At 39.4% G+C, this 15,517-nt stretch overlaps 1 protein-coding gene across 1 annotated transcript; it reads right to left on the bottom strand.

Annotated features, from left to right (window-relative positions):
* Window positions 1–291: 291 nt before the first annotated feature.
* Window positions 292–9,078, bottom strand: LOC110050561 (TNF receptor-associated factor 6-like). Its single transcript, XM_020756488.2, has 7 exons — window positions 8,843–9,078; window positions 7,030–7,093; window positions 5,780–5,881; window positions 4,490–4,654; window positions 4,090–4,164; window positions 3,365–3,442; window positions 292–1,174 (listed from the first exon to the last, which is right to left on the bottom strand). The coding sequence occupies exons 1-7, from the start codon at window positions 9,010–9,012 to the stop codon at window positions 461–463; spliced, it is 1,368 nt and encodes a 455-aa protein (XP_020612147.2). The 5' UTR covers window positions 9,013–9,078; the 3' UTR covers window positions 292–460.
* Window positions 9,079–15,517: the final 6,439 nt, after the last annotated feature.

Raw genomic sequence — 15,517 nt, 5'->3', positions numbered from 1 at the left:
TTCCTGACCTGTGGAAACCCTGAACATGGGAAACGTGTACCTCTTGCCGAACCCGTATTCACCAATATGGACAACACAGGACCCTAGTGACGACATCAGCAAAAAGCTGATATTTTCTTTACGCTTAATAAGCCTGTTTGTTACCAAATTTCGCTAGTCTAAACCAGATTGAAATAATTAATGAACACCAACAAAAGTGCTTATAAAAGTTTTAAAAAAGTTTATTTTTAAGAAGAGCAAACAAAACCTGTTTTTCTCGTACAAAATATTTTTCTTTTCTCATACAAAATCTTTTTTTTTTTCTTAAACAAAACCTTTTTATTTTCCCATAAAAAATCTTTTCTGGACAAAATCTTACAACACTCAGTGTCCGCAATAAACAGGAATGCACAATATCTACGTTTTGCTAAGAAAACTAGCCAGAAAAGAAAAGTAAAGTAACATTACATGATGTGAGAATTCAACAATACCATGGAGGACCAGTCTGCACTTGCAGAAACAGTGTGTCGTCATCAATGTAGCGTCTCCTTCGAAGCTCTTGGTGCGATATGAAGGTGGAAAACCCATTTGCAATGTTAGAATCTGTTACGGGCCGAGCATACGCGTCAGAATAACGCTGGTTGTAGGAAAGTGTCATGACATGATTCTCCTTGAGCATTCGATTTTCTTCTTGATCAATTAGAGTAAAAGTCACAGTTTTTCGAAAGGGCCAGGGCAATACAGCATCGTATTTCCCCTTTAGTATTTTAACATAAACAGAAATGTGTGTGTTCTTACCCACACCATTACCATTTGGGTACATATCCAAGACTAATCTGTAGCCATTTGGTCCTGTGTAAAAATTACCACTAGATATAACGGTGTTTCTTCCCCTCTTGGCGTCCTTTGAAATTTCTCTGAAATGCTCGATTTTCCATATAAAAGGTTGTGATTCTTCCTTTAGCTTCGAAATCTCGTTATCTCGCCTTGTACCCAGATTTGTTGTTAACTGTATTTGCAATTCGAATAACTGGAATTTCTCCTTGAACTGCTTCTCAAGTGCCTCGATTTTACTCTCGAGTTTTCTGGTTGTTTCTTTATACTGTTCTTGATTGGTGTTTAGTTTCGCACAAGCCAAGTCAAGATGGCGTCTTGCAGAAGAGTCTAAATGTGATTCAAGTTGTTCTCTCTGTACCTGGAAAGAAAAATCAGTGTCAGAATGACGCTTTCTCCTTTGCGAACATGGTTGCCACATAAAAATACCCTGACTTTTTCCTGAAAAAAAAAAATACAATTTCCCTGACCAAATAAATACAAAATGTCAGATATCAGCTTCCGAGCCTCCCCTCACAGCCGTCCTCTCTACCCATTCATCAAGACTAATCAGTTTTCAACAAATTTTCCTTCTTCGTTAACGAAAAACACCGTTGAGCTCACAGTGATCCCAACTTTTCCTTCCAGCCTTCAATGACATTAAATTAGCCATGTTAAATTACTTCAATTTTCCATAACTTTTCTTTAAAATTTCAATTTTCTCTTGTTTTTTCATTTCTCTGCCATTCAACAAATTTTTTTAAGGCCATTTCTTGAGGTGGCAGCCCTGCTAAAGATACCAGAGAGCAAAGACCTGCCCACAATAAATCACCTCACCAGGGGCCTGTTTCTCGAGAGCCCCGGAAACTTTTCGGGCCCGAAACGCCATTTTTAGTTAATCGCTACTTAAAGACAGAGGGATGTGTACGCCCAAAAATTTTTTGTACTGAATGGAACCTCTGTTTATATTAAGAATATGTGAATAAAACAGCTCCGTAATCATAAGGTTTGAGATTTTGCTGCGGCTTTCTGGGTGCGGAAACTTTTCGGGACCTTCGAGAAACGGGCCCCAGAGTAGGTTAAGGTGGCTCCACAGGGTATTCATTTATGGCGTTCCGCGCGCAAGTGTTATGTTTTGAATGCTGTTTTTGCATTCATTTTTACACCCAGTCCTCTAAAACTTATTACATGTAATAACCAATGATTAAATAGTATTTTACTATCATCTCTGTTAAAATTTTGGGCTTTAGTCTTGAATTATAAAGGCCCAAACAAATACGTTTTTTTTGCCGTTTTTATGGCTTTATTTGTGATTTTCTTGAATTTCCTTCGGTGAAATCTTCCAAAATTTTCACAGCAAATCGCATTTAGCGGAATACGAATTTTAAACAGGAAAAAAGTAGGGCTTGTAAAGGTAGTTTTTTCAGTTTTTGCAAATTCATGTCTTTTACCGCTGCGAAAAAACTGGTCTTATAGTTTTCCCTGAAAAGCGAGCTCCGACTAAAATAAAATATTGACTACCAGTCTGCCAAATTTTACGGAATTTCACCGAAGGAAACGCGAGAAAATTGACTGTCAGTTTTGCTTTTTGTGCCCTTGTTGACGTCATAAAATATCGAAAAACACCGCCGTTTTCCCTTGAGCGTGGGCAGATTACCTGAGCTTTCGTTCTTGGCGCGCGTGCGATCGTTAAACTATAGGGAACCACCTTAAGACAGAGACTCACGAGTATTTCACAGCGAAGGGCAGAGGTTATGGGTACTAAAGTACATGTACATCTATGACTACAAGCCTTAGAAGGCTTATCAGGCTGGGCTTCACGCCAGTTTCTGCCGTAAGAAGTGACATGGATTATCATTACTCCCCCTGGATGATATGATAGTCGACCACTGGTAATCTCTGGGTTCCAGTACCCAGACATACATTGTACACCTGGGTGGATACTGTAAGAGCAAAGTGCCCTGCCCAAGAACACAATTGGACAAAAACAGTGACCCTGGGCTGGCCAGTGCTCAAACACACACTACTCATCTATCATTTGGTTTTACAGTCAAAACAGGTTACAAGTTCCTGCCAAAAACAAAGAAATGAATTCACTAACAGGAACTTGATTTCATTCTCCACTTCAGTTTGAAATGAATAGTCCAAATTCAGATTAACAATGTCCAATTGAATTGAGTCAAAACACAGATGTGAGTTTGCTTCATGCAAACCTCTTCCCTTGTTATTCTGCGGTAAGTAACATGTACATCGCAATAATTAACAATTATTCACCGAAGTGGAGGTAAATATCCATCACTTTCACCGACACTGAGGTGAATAATTCTTTTAGTATATACCACACAAGCTGAATAATTAGCGGACCGAAATATTATTTTATGCGTGACAAGTGGTTGGAAATTTTAAAATCTTTCACGCTGGCTGCTTGAAGGTGAATAGTACTTGCTAATCACCTCCGAGTTATCAATCAGAGCGCACGAAAAGCACTATTCACTTATGTGGTATATACTAAATAACACTGAAATGCCTGTGCTGTATCAAAACAGAAACAATCAAAAATAATAATTTTTACCATCACTTCACACCCCATTGGATGATATGGGCACTGGACTTGTGCATGTGGACATTCCCCTCCAGTATGATGTGACAACTGCAACAAAAATCAACAGCATACACGTTCAATAAACAAGCACATAAATCAGAGGCAAACAATTGCTTTAAACGGGAATGAAAGAGACTCAGTAATGATACAGTGATGGTGCAGGGCTATTAATAAGGACCGTAACCTGTAACACCTGCTACAGCTGATTGTGTCTGATGGGCCCTTGATATTACAGGTGAACATACTACAGCTGATACAGTTCACTGAAAAGGTAACAAGTTTGTTGCGGGTATAAAGATCAAGACTACAGTTGAATCAAAACTATATCAACAGCCCTGTGTTGATATCATTCTACAGGAGTACAGGTCCTATAAAATCCCACCTGAAACATGAATTACCCTTTCCAATCCTGGGTTGAGAAAATGAGTGCACACCAAGTGATTATGGAATTAATGAGGTACACCTAACCTACACTGTAATAAGGTTGTTTTTACATGTAACTTAAATAAATACCAGTTGATGTCATTTTTTTTAACTCTCTGATTCCATTTATAATCTGCCAGTGATTTTTCAACAAGAATTGAGGAAAAAGATAATCAAAAAAATAACATATGGTCTCAAAACATATTAAATTAGAAAAAAAAATAGTAAAAATAACCATTGAGGGATAAAACACAAAGCATGTCACAATTCACCTTTTCTCGTTGCATCTTGGCACCACAACCATGCGGACATTCCACTTGGAACTTCTTACATTCTCTGTAATGTTCCTGAATAATAAAGAGCAAGTATTGAGTATCTAGTATTCAGAACTTCAGCTGGAAGCCTAATGATAAAATGGTGGAATTTTTGCAATCCAAGTAACTACTCTAGTAAGATGCTTGTAGGGAGCCCTAAACTAGAAAAAGTGAAAAAAACCATCATTAAACATAGTAAATGGTTTGAAACCAGGTGCACCAGTACATGTAGTTCAGTTGAAACGTCAGTCACCAACAACAGTTCCTTTCGTGTAAACTGGCCCAAACAGTTGCACCACATCACTTGAGACTTCACCCTGGGAGGTTTCTAGCCTTAAATATCTCAGCATAAACTGACCTCTTCCTGACACTTCGGAAGTGGTGTATTGCAGTATGTACACATCGTAAACCGCCACGGACACAGGAAACCCACATGTTCATCCAGATCTTTCCTTAACACAGTCACCTTACAGTTTTGATTGGTACAAGAGACAGCTTTGTAACGACAAGATAACAAGTGGTTCTGTTGAGCAAATACATTTCAACTTACTTAGATTGCACAAAATCGGAACTATCTGTGCATGTAATTGTTAAATAAAGATGGTAGTGGTAGTGGCAGTGGCAGTGGCAGTGGCAGTGGCAGTGGCAGTGGCAGTGGCAGTGGCAGTGGCAGTGGCAGTGGCAGTGGCAGTGGCAGTGGCAGTGGCAGTGGCAGTGGCAGTGGCAGTGGCAGTGGTAGCGGCAGTGGCAGTGGCAGTGGCAGTGGCAGTGGTAGCGGCAGTGGCAGTGGCAGTGGCAGTGGTAGTGGTAGTGGTAGTGGTAGTGATAATTGAAATAATAATAACAAATACATGTATTTATACAGGATAACCCTTCAGTACATGAGTACTGTTATCAAAGGGGTACTCTTACAGGGTCCAAAATTGCACTTTCCTGGTCACCAGTGCGACTAAACATTTTGCACTGGCGACCAGAATTTCACAACTGCTCGCCAGCGGGTGATTAACTATTTCATGCCACGATAATTACACAAACATGCAATAACTTTGATTTTCAGCCAAATCAATTAAAATAAAATTCAATTTCAAAGCCGCCAGCCAAGTGGTCACTTCCTTTTTATCTTTCCGCTGCTTTTGAAGTATAAAATCGATTTTCCTGTTATTATAAATCTCCCACAACGTTTTACAGCTACGACCAGTGCGAAGCTTCCCCGCCATGTTTTTTCAGCGGTGTCCCATAACATACGTATTGCGGGCGCAAGAGGCGCCATGAATATTTATCAGGCGATGTGGTGTCCAAAGATGTTCTGGAATCTTTCCGTAATTTATTACAAAGTGGAGACGGAACATCCGCGAAGAAATTAGATGAAGATTTTTACATTCTGTGGGCGTCAAAAGGTGGAAATGTAGATCTGTCAAAGTGGTCAAATGATGACTTCAGCACTGTTTGATTCCCGAGTACATCGATTGCAAATATTTTGCTGGCAAGCCCGTGGCAACCAAAAATTTTGGTTTTTGTTTGGCTGCAAAGGAAAAATTTTATTAACACTTTTTGGTGATCACATTTTTCCATATGGCAACTGAAAAAAAAAAATTTCAGTTGCCAGTTGGCGCCTGCCGAAAAAAGTTAATTTCCGACCCTGTCTTACCTGTTTCTGTCTTAGTTCCCCTGTCCAGGCACAGCCCTCAGTTGGACATTTGATGGCGAAAGAAAGGATCTTCCTTTCTGTTGCTTTGTCAGGAAACACATCCTACAGGAGAAAAATAATAAAGCATTCAAAACACAAGAGGACTTTTATGAATATTTTTTTTCCATTTAACAGCCCCCAGTTTTCTTTAGACTACAGTACAACATTATTTTTAGTCTTCATAATCTTGATCACATTTTTTTACAAGTTAACAGGTGCAACAAATCAATGATCAGTGACATAAATGAGTTAACAAATAAAGAAGCTTAAGCCATGTGTTACACTGTGATAAAGCACGACAGGCATTTGAGAACACGAGGGACATGTAGAAAACATGAGCTGCAGACAAGTGTTTTCTACATTTCTCAAGTGTTCTCAAAAGTCCGGAGTGTTTTATCACAGCGTAATACACGGCTTAGGCTTCTTCGTTTGCTTTATGATATAGAAGTAATGTGGCAAAAAACAGTAAAACACGCTTTTTCTATGTTTTATACTCTGATAAAACATGGGTTTTCGACCAGTCAGATTAGTCATTGAAAGTTGGAGATGATCAATGAGCAATCGCAAATTAACCAGCTACTGTTTCCATGTAGCTACTGGATTGTATCAATGAGAAATCAATCACATCAATGTCCTATGAAATGCCATCAGTAGTTAATTGATGAAATAAATAAGAATTTTGTGGCCTATCAATTACATTTATATACATTAATACACTGAGTACCCATTGATTATCCATTGATTGTTCATTGATTTTGACGATGGCACTGATGTCATTAATATGTTACATCTGAAATATATTGTCAAAGAGCATATTCTTACAAGTCTGTTTACACAGGGAAAAAAATACATTTAAAGGACCCTAGGCAGCCACACCTTTGTTTTTGTTTACATTCACGAATTTGGCTATTATATTTTATTCGGAGCATGTCAAAATGAGGGAAATCCCCATCAAACTACTTAAGATAATTGAATATACTTTCAGGAACACAACTTACAATAAAGTAATAAGATTTTGCTCTACCGCGCAATATCAATCATTTTGATGGCATCGAAAATGCCCGAGGCCGACTAGGGTCCTTTAATGCCCTCAGACAAAAGTCAGTTACAAATCCAACTAGCAAAACATCAACTACATCATGTCAACATAAGAATGTGTTAAGTGGAGATCACGAAATTCACTGACAAAACGAACATTTTATTTTGCTTACCTTTTCATACACAAGTTCTGCTCTGTCTACGGGACAAGGGTAAGGGCAACGCTGACCATTCTGCCTATTTGCAACAAAATACCAGAATAATGTAGCATTACATTTGTCAAATTTAAAGGCTCTGTTAACTCACAACTACTTTTGCCATTCTCTCTTATTTTTATAATCAGCCAATACATCCTGGAAAAGAACTCATTTCAGAGCTCATTTAATGATACCACAACAATCAACCCTTAATTTCTAATTTGTTCAACTGATAGCAACAATGAACATTATTATATAAATATTACAGGGTGTAATCAAATCCAAGTTCTTGATTGCCATATTTGGTTCTTCATTTCCCTGATCTGTGACATGATTGGTGTGCCAAGAGCTTACATGTACATGCACACGTCGGAGTCCAATAATAAATTACAATAAATTACTGGTAAATTGCGGACTGCTATAGGCTAGAATTATCAAGACTGCTTGAAGCCAGTCTGCTGCATTGTATATTTGAGGGCAGCCCTTTTTTCAGGGGAGGTACATGTAGTCACACCAATCATGCTATAGTTAGAAAACTCGTTAGAAACAGCATACTTTGAACAAAACATAGAAGCTGCATTTGCTCTAGATCAAGCTCAGGTGCTTTGAATAAGCTGGCATTTGTTGTGAAGGAGTGAAGTGCTTATTTGAAGGCGGTGACTATTGGTATTTTTGCACGGGGTTTTTCAGCAGGAGTACAACCTATTTTCACAGCCAGGCAAAACATTTCGAGCTGAACTTCTTTATGAGAGAAACGTTCCCCTAGATGGTCAAACCACATGGGCAAAATTATCCTCACAGCTGGTTTAATTTCCCCGGTGCCCACACTTAATGAAATCCCTAGAATTTTTGCCTACCCCAAAAGGTCTTACATACGCAATTATGAATTCTGGTGGAAGCATTTGATGTTAACAAAATGTTTGTCTAAGTGTCACAACTCATGGCTTTGTATTAATATGCCCGGCACATACGAACATAAACATGAGATCTACGGCAGCACCCTTCTTCACAGAATAACAACTCAGACTGCTGGCCATTTTAGTATCAGTTTGATGACAATGAGAGGCTGCCAGCCACACGCACTTAATCAAAATTTAGTGAACTGGTTTCTGACCTCTCTTATTCAAGAATTTTCTGGTTCATAAAAATTAATAATACCCTTTACTATTAACTTTATTTTTGACATTTCTCATAATCCATTCTAAACTTGCATGCAAGCATTTTGGGCAGTCCTGAAATTGCCTTGCATTCCCGTTTGATGCAAATAAGAAAGCTAGACCAAAAGACAGTCTTTACATAAGAATGGAGTTCAACTCCCCAAGAATTGGTTTGGGACACCAATATGGCCGCCGTTTCATTGTTTTGGACACCAACGTGGCTGCCGTGACGCCGAAGACATGTGTTGTTAATTTTCCACTTTCAACTTTTCGAGTGATTTCGTGCTAAAAGTCAAAAAAGTTCCTTTGAAATTGTCACTTTAGCTACATTTCCCACACCTTTATTTTACCAACAGTGGCATTATTGAAGGTGAAAAGCGCTATATAACTATGATTTTTTTGTCTCACCTCGGTCAGTAACTCTCAGTAAACAAAACGGCAGCTTGCGCAAGTCCTCAAATCAGTGAGGCTTGAACGCGCCGAAACGTTTATCCAAAGCTTACTATATTGTTCAGCTTCCTTTCGCAATATTTCGTTTTCTAGTGACTAACAACCGCGACGAAAAAATGTTACTGTTACCGTTCGAAGCTTATACTACTTGTAGTTTCGTTGAAATGAATCGTGACACTCACCAGGAAAAACATTGTTCGAGGCACGGTCTGCAGAATCTATGGCCACATCTTGTGAGAACTGGCTCTCGTAATGCTACTTGGCAAATTAAACACGTAAAATCGTCCTCAAGTGGATTTACAAACTCCTCGTCGTAACCAACAGAAAGAGGTCCAATTATTCGTTGCGCCATCTTTGCTGCTGCGAGACTGCTGCGAGGGTGCTGCGTGTTGCGCGACGTTTTCGCGCCACCAACCGGATGTCACCACAGGTTACGCAAGCTCGCCCAAGCTCAAAAGTGTTTTGCCGCTGTGTTCATTGTCACGCATTAAAAAATAAAATCAAAGCCCATTCAATGAATGAGTCAAAAAAGTGTGATATTATAGGCGATAAATAAAGAAGATAGTTCTCCAAGTTTAAGGTGTGTGCGTTGTCCCAAAGTTGAGATATTCGTCGAAATGTTTCACGCAAAATGATAGGGCCTGGTATGAAGCCGCCATGTTGGAGGACCTCCTTAGTCCTCCAATATGGTGGCCGGAAAATAGTGTAGACATCTGGAACTTACTTTGGCTATCTAGACAACTGATCATCTGAACCGAACCAAAAAACATTTACACAAGCACTTTTCCTAATACTTTAAGTCCTAGAATGGCTAAAAATCACGAGATAAGTGTATGTTTTTTCGACAAACGCGATCCCCAGCCTCTTCCAGGCGTTCAGTTAGTTGGGTCGCAGCGCGAAAATCAGGGCGCAAAGAAATAAAAAAAAAAAGCGCGCCGAGAGGAAGCGAAAGAAAACCGTGGTGAGAGGAAGCGAAAGAACTTCTTTCGCTTCCTCTCGGCGCGTTTTTTGTTTTTTGTTTTTTTTTTTTTCGCGCGCTGTTTTCCGCGCTTCGCCCCAACTAACTGAACGCCTGGAAGAGACTAGCCACGCAATGCTATAACTACGAAATTCAAAATGCGCTGGTTTCCAAACGAAGGATGCTATTGAGCTGGAAAGTTGTAAAGAGATATAAATTTAGTACTTCTTATGCCTGATGAGGATAAAACCTTTAGGGGCTCTTTAGTTTTGGATTTGAGAATTTGATGACGTCACGTGAACACACTCTATTACGCAAGATGACCAGCGCTCACAGCTTGAGTTGGGGTGACTGTGATGAGATGTGACTCATGTGAAATGCTACCTGGAGGGCTTAATTAAACCTGCGAAACTAACAATGCTCCAATTTACTTCATATCTATACAAGAACCAGGATTTAGCTTTTATAATGCGGACACCAATAACTGGACCCGGGGGGGATTCCCAAATGAAAGGTCGGGGATGCTCATCAGAAATAAATTTGGAGACCAATATGGGCGTGGTTCAAGCAGGAGCCCATGCTAGTAGACCGGACTGGAGAGACCACCGGAAATCGAGCCTAAAAAAGGAAATAACAGCGTTTCTTTAATTAATATTTTTTTCGGGCACGCTCAAAAAGAAACTTTCACGGGTGAAGAAAGTGGCGTTTCGTCATCAACACTCTTAATGAGACCAGAATCCTTGATTTATACCGCAAAGCGGACGACGAGCAACCCAGGCCCTTTCAAATAGGAATTCCTCGCCCCGCCGCTGGAACTGGGCGCGCAAAAGTCCAGAAGGTGCCCGGGGAAGTACTCCCTAATCTTGAACCCTTTATTAAACCAATTTCACACAAAAAAAGTGATTTTCCATACCCTATTTCAGGACCGAGCTAAAAATTGATACCTCATTTGACACCTCTAAAATTAGTTCACGGCTCTGGATATGACCACAACTAACCAAAAATGGCTGCCATTTGGGTAAACCAGGTGTAGTCAATCGTAAATCTGATAATCGATATCAATCGATAACAATAGATATCAATCGAAGATTGATTGCCCAGATAGCGATCGATGAAAATCGATACTGAGAAAAAAGTTGTGAGTTCGATTGTTATCGATTGCTGATAATAATCGATAACGATTCATTCATCGATTGGTATCGATTATTATTGCAAATCATTTTTAATTTTTGTCCATTTTCAAGTTACACTAATAAAATGATCGACAAAAGTTGTCTGTAAACGGTTTATTGAGTCATTTTATCTTCATAGCCTGGGTATCTTTTACAATTACTAACAAAATAACAAGAACAGAGCACAACTAATAGAAACATTTAATAAGCCTTTACTTCATTCTTTTCTAGTTTAGGACACCGGAAGAATTCAGCCCAGAGTAGCAGGGTAAAAACCTCCGGTCTCATTGTAGCATCGGCATTTAGATGAAGCAAAATAGCAACAGAGGAAGTGTTCTAATGATTTCATGATCAATTACAGTGGAACGTCTCCACAACGGCCACCTTGAGGACAGAGGAAAGTGGCCGTTTTAGAAAGGTAGCCTTGATGGCGAGGTAAGATATCTGTTGATCGCCAGAAAGTTCGCGGCTCGGTAAATATCCATTACAATTTACCTTCAAATGCACTAGTTAGGATATTCGTTGTCTACTTGTTTCTGAACGATTCTGATAGCTTCTCATAGCTGGATAGGTAAGATGGTAAATGTTATTGAACTGGAGCCATATTGATAATGGTCATAATGGGCTAAGCAAAAGGATTTCATGTTTTCATGATTTCATGTTGGATGCGCGTTATTCAATTCACAAAAAGAATTAGATCGAAAATGAAAGTACAAACATTTTCAGGGCCGGCAATCGATACATCCACAAAAGCAGTAAAAGAAAATTAAAATCTTCAAAATTTGAGTTTTGTGCGAACCAGATTTGCTATGTGTAACTGGATTTGACATTTTCATGACCAACTTTACCTCGCATTATCAATAACGTTTTCCTTGACGGACCTCTGCAAGTTTGCGAAACTAACTGAGAAATTAATTGTTATTTTCCCTGGTCTAAACTCCTGTAACAATAACTGCTCTGTTTTTCTAAAGATCATCATTTCTCAACCTCGTTCCCATGGTCTTTTCCCACCCCGAGAATAAGTCATGGGAATGAGGTTGATCATTTCTAGGTCAAAATTCGCGCGCGTGCTATGGCACGCTCAGGTCTGTTGTCAGTGCACATTTTCTGTGTGCGTCTTTCGGGTTCCATTTTGCTTGCTTATTTTATCCTCGTTCATATAACCAATTTGAAAGGACTCTTTTAAAACGCAGTAAAATAAACCAACATAAGGCCATTCATCATATTATCAATGGCGAACTGATAATTAAGTAATTAAGTCATCATTGCTGCTCGCATTGTTACGACAATGTGACGTAACTAATTGGAAGGAAAATAGTTTTCGTCACTTTGCAATCGTGCGGTCGTACTGATAGCAAGACGTCTTATAACTGAGATAAACGCGCTCTTTTTATCCTTAAACGAAATCAAAGCTTAGACAAAATCATGGAGGTAAGTGGTTTTTGTTGTTTTTGTTGTTGTTTCTCTTTCGTTCTAGCACAAACAGCTGCACAGTTGAATTTGAACAACGTATGTGCATTCGAGTTTCGGCTGTTGAAAACTGACGACTGCTTCAAAATCGTATTCGTTTCGTACGGCTGAGTTCTCGATTTGTTACAAATTTGATATCCAAAACTTATTTTTAAAGTTATTTGTTCGTTCCTAACAAAACCTAACACACGCAAAAATTTGCCCAAATTTTAAGCCAGAATGAAAGTTCTTCAAATCTTGAACACCGCCCTCTTCGTTTCGTGGTCTTCAGGGCCTCTGGAGTGACTTTTTTCCCTGCAGAATAAAGCCAATCCAGATCAAGAAGAAAACACAGTTATTTTTTTAATTAGCGTCTACCTATGAACGAAAAATTGAGACAATATCACATTGCCTGGCTCGATAATCAAAGAAGATTTTCCATGTAATCAGTACACGCTGTTATCAAGAGGCAATGTCCAACGCCCAAAGTTCTTCACCATTGGTTTAGCGCCCTATACAAAAAAAAATTAAGTTTAAAAGAATTATTCTCGCCAAAAAACATTCATTATGCCCTGTGCGGACTTCAAATGGATGTAGTGTCTTGTTATTCCCCACTTTAGAATTGAAATGAGAAAAAAACTGGGCGAGTCTTATCTCGCAGTGCCTTGTGGGATCGTTATTGGGGACGGCAATATAGCTTTGTTCCTACGGTAGCAATCCTCCAGGTAATTGCGAGATGAGACTAGCCACAGCTTTTTATCAAGAAAGCCGATAGGACATATTTTTCTACTGCGTGTTTATCTTTTATTTTCTACTTAATTTTGTCCCATTCCATTTCATTTTATTGTATTCATTTCTATTCTGTTCTTTTTCACCTGAGCAGCCACAAAAGAAGTCAGAACTGAAAAACCCTCCATCACACTTGGACTGTATGGATGACGCAGAAAACCTCGACATCCAAGCTGATAGTGGCCAGTTAACAGCCGATGAGAGAAATGTTGCTCAAGGCAGCCTTGAACCCGTCGGTGCTACTACGGAACAACTGAAGGCTGAAGAAAAAACAGTCCGCCAGGCGGGGAAGGAAGCGCCCGATGGCGATACTCAGGAAGAGGATTCAAAGCAAGCTGCTGAAGAGGGGTCTACCCAGGAGAACGAATTGAAGCAGAAGAAGAAGAAAACGGAAGTAAGTTGAGAACATAACGAATTAAAGGCCACTTTACAGGGCGAAGGCAATTCTATTTTTCTGGATTATGTGGATTTTTGAAACTAGTGAGACACTTCTAACCTTAGAGGTGTATCAAGGTAGTCTCACAGCCACCGAATGATATTATTTATCTTTTTAGAAAACACCGGCAGATTCTTCGAGAGTCCGAACAGTAAGACAGTCCACAAGTAAGTCTACCATTCATTCAGTTTTACAAGCGCTCAGTTAGTTGATCGAGCACAGCTGATCTTTAGCTTTTTGTTACCCTTCAGTTGGTCAGCGGTCTAACAGTTTTTCGGCTCTTCGGTTTGTTCACGTTAAGGTCACGTTACGTCACTCGGTCAGTCAATTATCCACTTGTTCGGTTTGTTCCGCAGTTGATCGGTGGGTCAGTCGCACGGTTGGTCAGTTGTCGTTCGGTCGGTCAATCTGGTTGTCTGATTAGTCTGTAAACAAGTGGTTTTAGGACCAAAAAATGGCCTTGTTTGAAATTTTAGAAGAAAGAGGTTCACCGATTTAACTTTTATATTGTAAGTGGCCCGGGGTGTTTTAATTTCATAGTGTCTGGTAATAGACCAACTTCTACAACAATCTTAATTTTATATCTAAAGCATACATGAAAGGGGCTGCTATAGCTAGGTCATGGAATTTTAGAGCTCATGAACCAGTCACAGAATAACTGCAACATCACAATAAAGACTTCAAAATAAACACTGAAAACCTAAAAAAAAAGCACATGGCTGGGTAAATTTGGAAAAGGTTGAGACGGATTGCATTCGAGCAAACTTGAAAACCATCGGGCCGACGTTTTTCAAGTTTATATGAGTCTCAATTTGAATAAAAGTTCGAACTATAATGGACAGATAGATATCATCCTTGTTTGCTATGTGGTCGTTAAATTACCCATTAAGACTGTTGCTCTGCTAATCTGAAGTTTAGGACTCATAGCTAACCGAAGTAAACAGAATAAGCTAAAATACCGTGACGGTCACTCAAGGCCACACACTACTTAAGTGGACTAAAACATGCTAGACTAACTTACAATCTTTTGAACATCATTGTCCACGGTTTCTAGAATTTAGAGGAAAATCAGCAGCCACTGTAGCGCCAATGCCTGAATCCGTCCATGACAACAGTAATGCCGAGCAAGCCTGGGCCACATTTGATGTGATTAACAATGACGCTACAACGAGAAATCACGAGAATTCCTCTGACACAACAAATCAAGGTTCGTACACAGATGCTGTTTGCTGTTACGTTTAAGTAAAGTATTTACCAGGTTTAACAAGATCGTAAAAGAGTACACGAATTTAACTGCTCGATAAGTCAATTTCTTAAATCGAAAGGAAAAAATAGTCAATATCACGAAATAAATTTGCCAGCTATTGTAGGAAATGATTTTGATGGACATGGTCAGTTTTTCTTGATAGAGACTTCCCGCTAGCAAATTACAAATCTATTAAAAACTTTTTGGTACAACGTTTTTGCTATATATGTGGCTCTTGTTTTGCAACTTGATGCATCCTATGTTCTTTTTTATTTTAAACGTGTTTTTCTTTAATTCAGTTATTTGTAAACAAAAAAGAAAAAAATTAAAAAATGTACCTTTGACAGAAGACCTCGAGACCCAAGCTGTTGGAATAAAATTACCAGCTGAGGAAAGTACTCAAGTCAACAATCAAGAGGAGAACTGTAAAACTGGTTTTGGCGCCGAAGGTGAAGAACTGAGTAAAACACCTAAAGTCAGTAATCAAGAGGAGGACTGTAAAACTGGCGCCGAAGCTGCTGTGAAGCAACTTACAGTTGAAGAGAAGAATATCAGCCAGGTGAGATGGGAAACTTACAGTGACGATACTAGCGACGACGAAGATCCCACGCCAGCTGCTGAGGAGGGGCCTACCCAGGAGAACAAATTACAGTACATGAAGATAGATGAGGTGAGTTGGACGAAGGCCGAAGGCTAATCTACAGGGTGAAGGTCATTCTATTGTTTGGCTTATCTTTATTCCTGGATGGATGGATGCCAAAAGCTACCGCCTATTATATTACATAGAGCAACGAATCAAGGTTTCGG

Source organism: Orbicella faveolata, unplaced genomic scaffold (assembly GCF_042242905.1).
Source record: "Orbicella faveolata isolate gen_17 unplaced genomic scaffold, um_ofav_v1 contig_24, whole genome shotgun sequence".
In the NCBI taxonomy this organism is placed as follows: domain Eukaryota; kingdom Metazoa; phylum Cnidaria; class Anthozoa; order Scleractinia; family Merulinidae; genus Orbicella; species Orbicella faveolata.
Note: the sequence above shows the minus strand (reverse complement) of the source record. Positions and strands in the feature narration are given on the sequence as shown.

Bases quoted from the DNA above. Each gene is read 5' to 3' on its own strand.
- LOC110050561 (XM_020756488.2), bottom strand. From the start codon at position 9,012: ATGGCGCAACGAATAATTGGACCTCTTTCTGTTGGTTACGACGAGGAG. The intron at 5,882-7,029 runs GTAAGCAAAATA...TTTCTCCTGTAG, and splicing joins CAGAACTTGTGTATGAAAAG to GATGTGTTTCCTGACAAAGC. The intron at 4,655-5,779 runs GTAAGACAGGGT...TTTGCTCAACAG, and splicing joins GGGAACTAAGACAGAAACAG to AACCACTTGTTATCTTGTCG.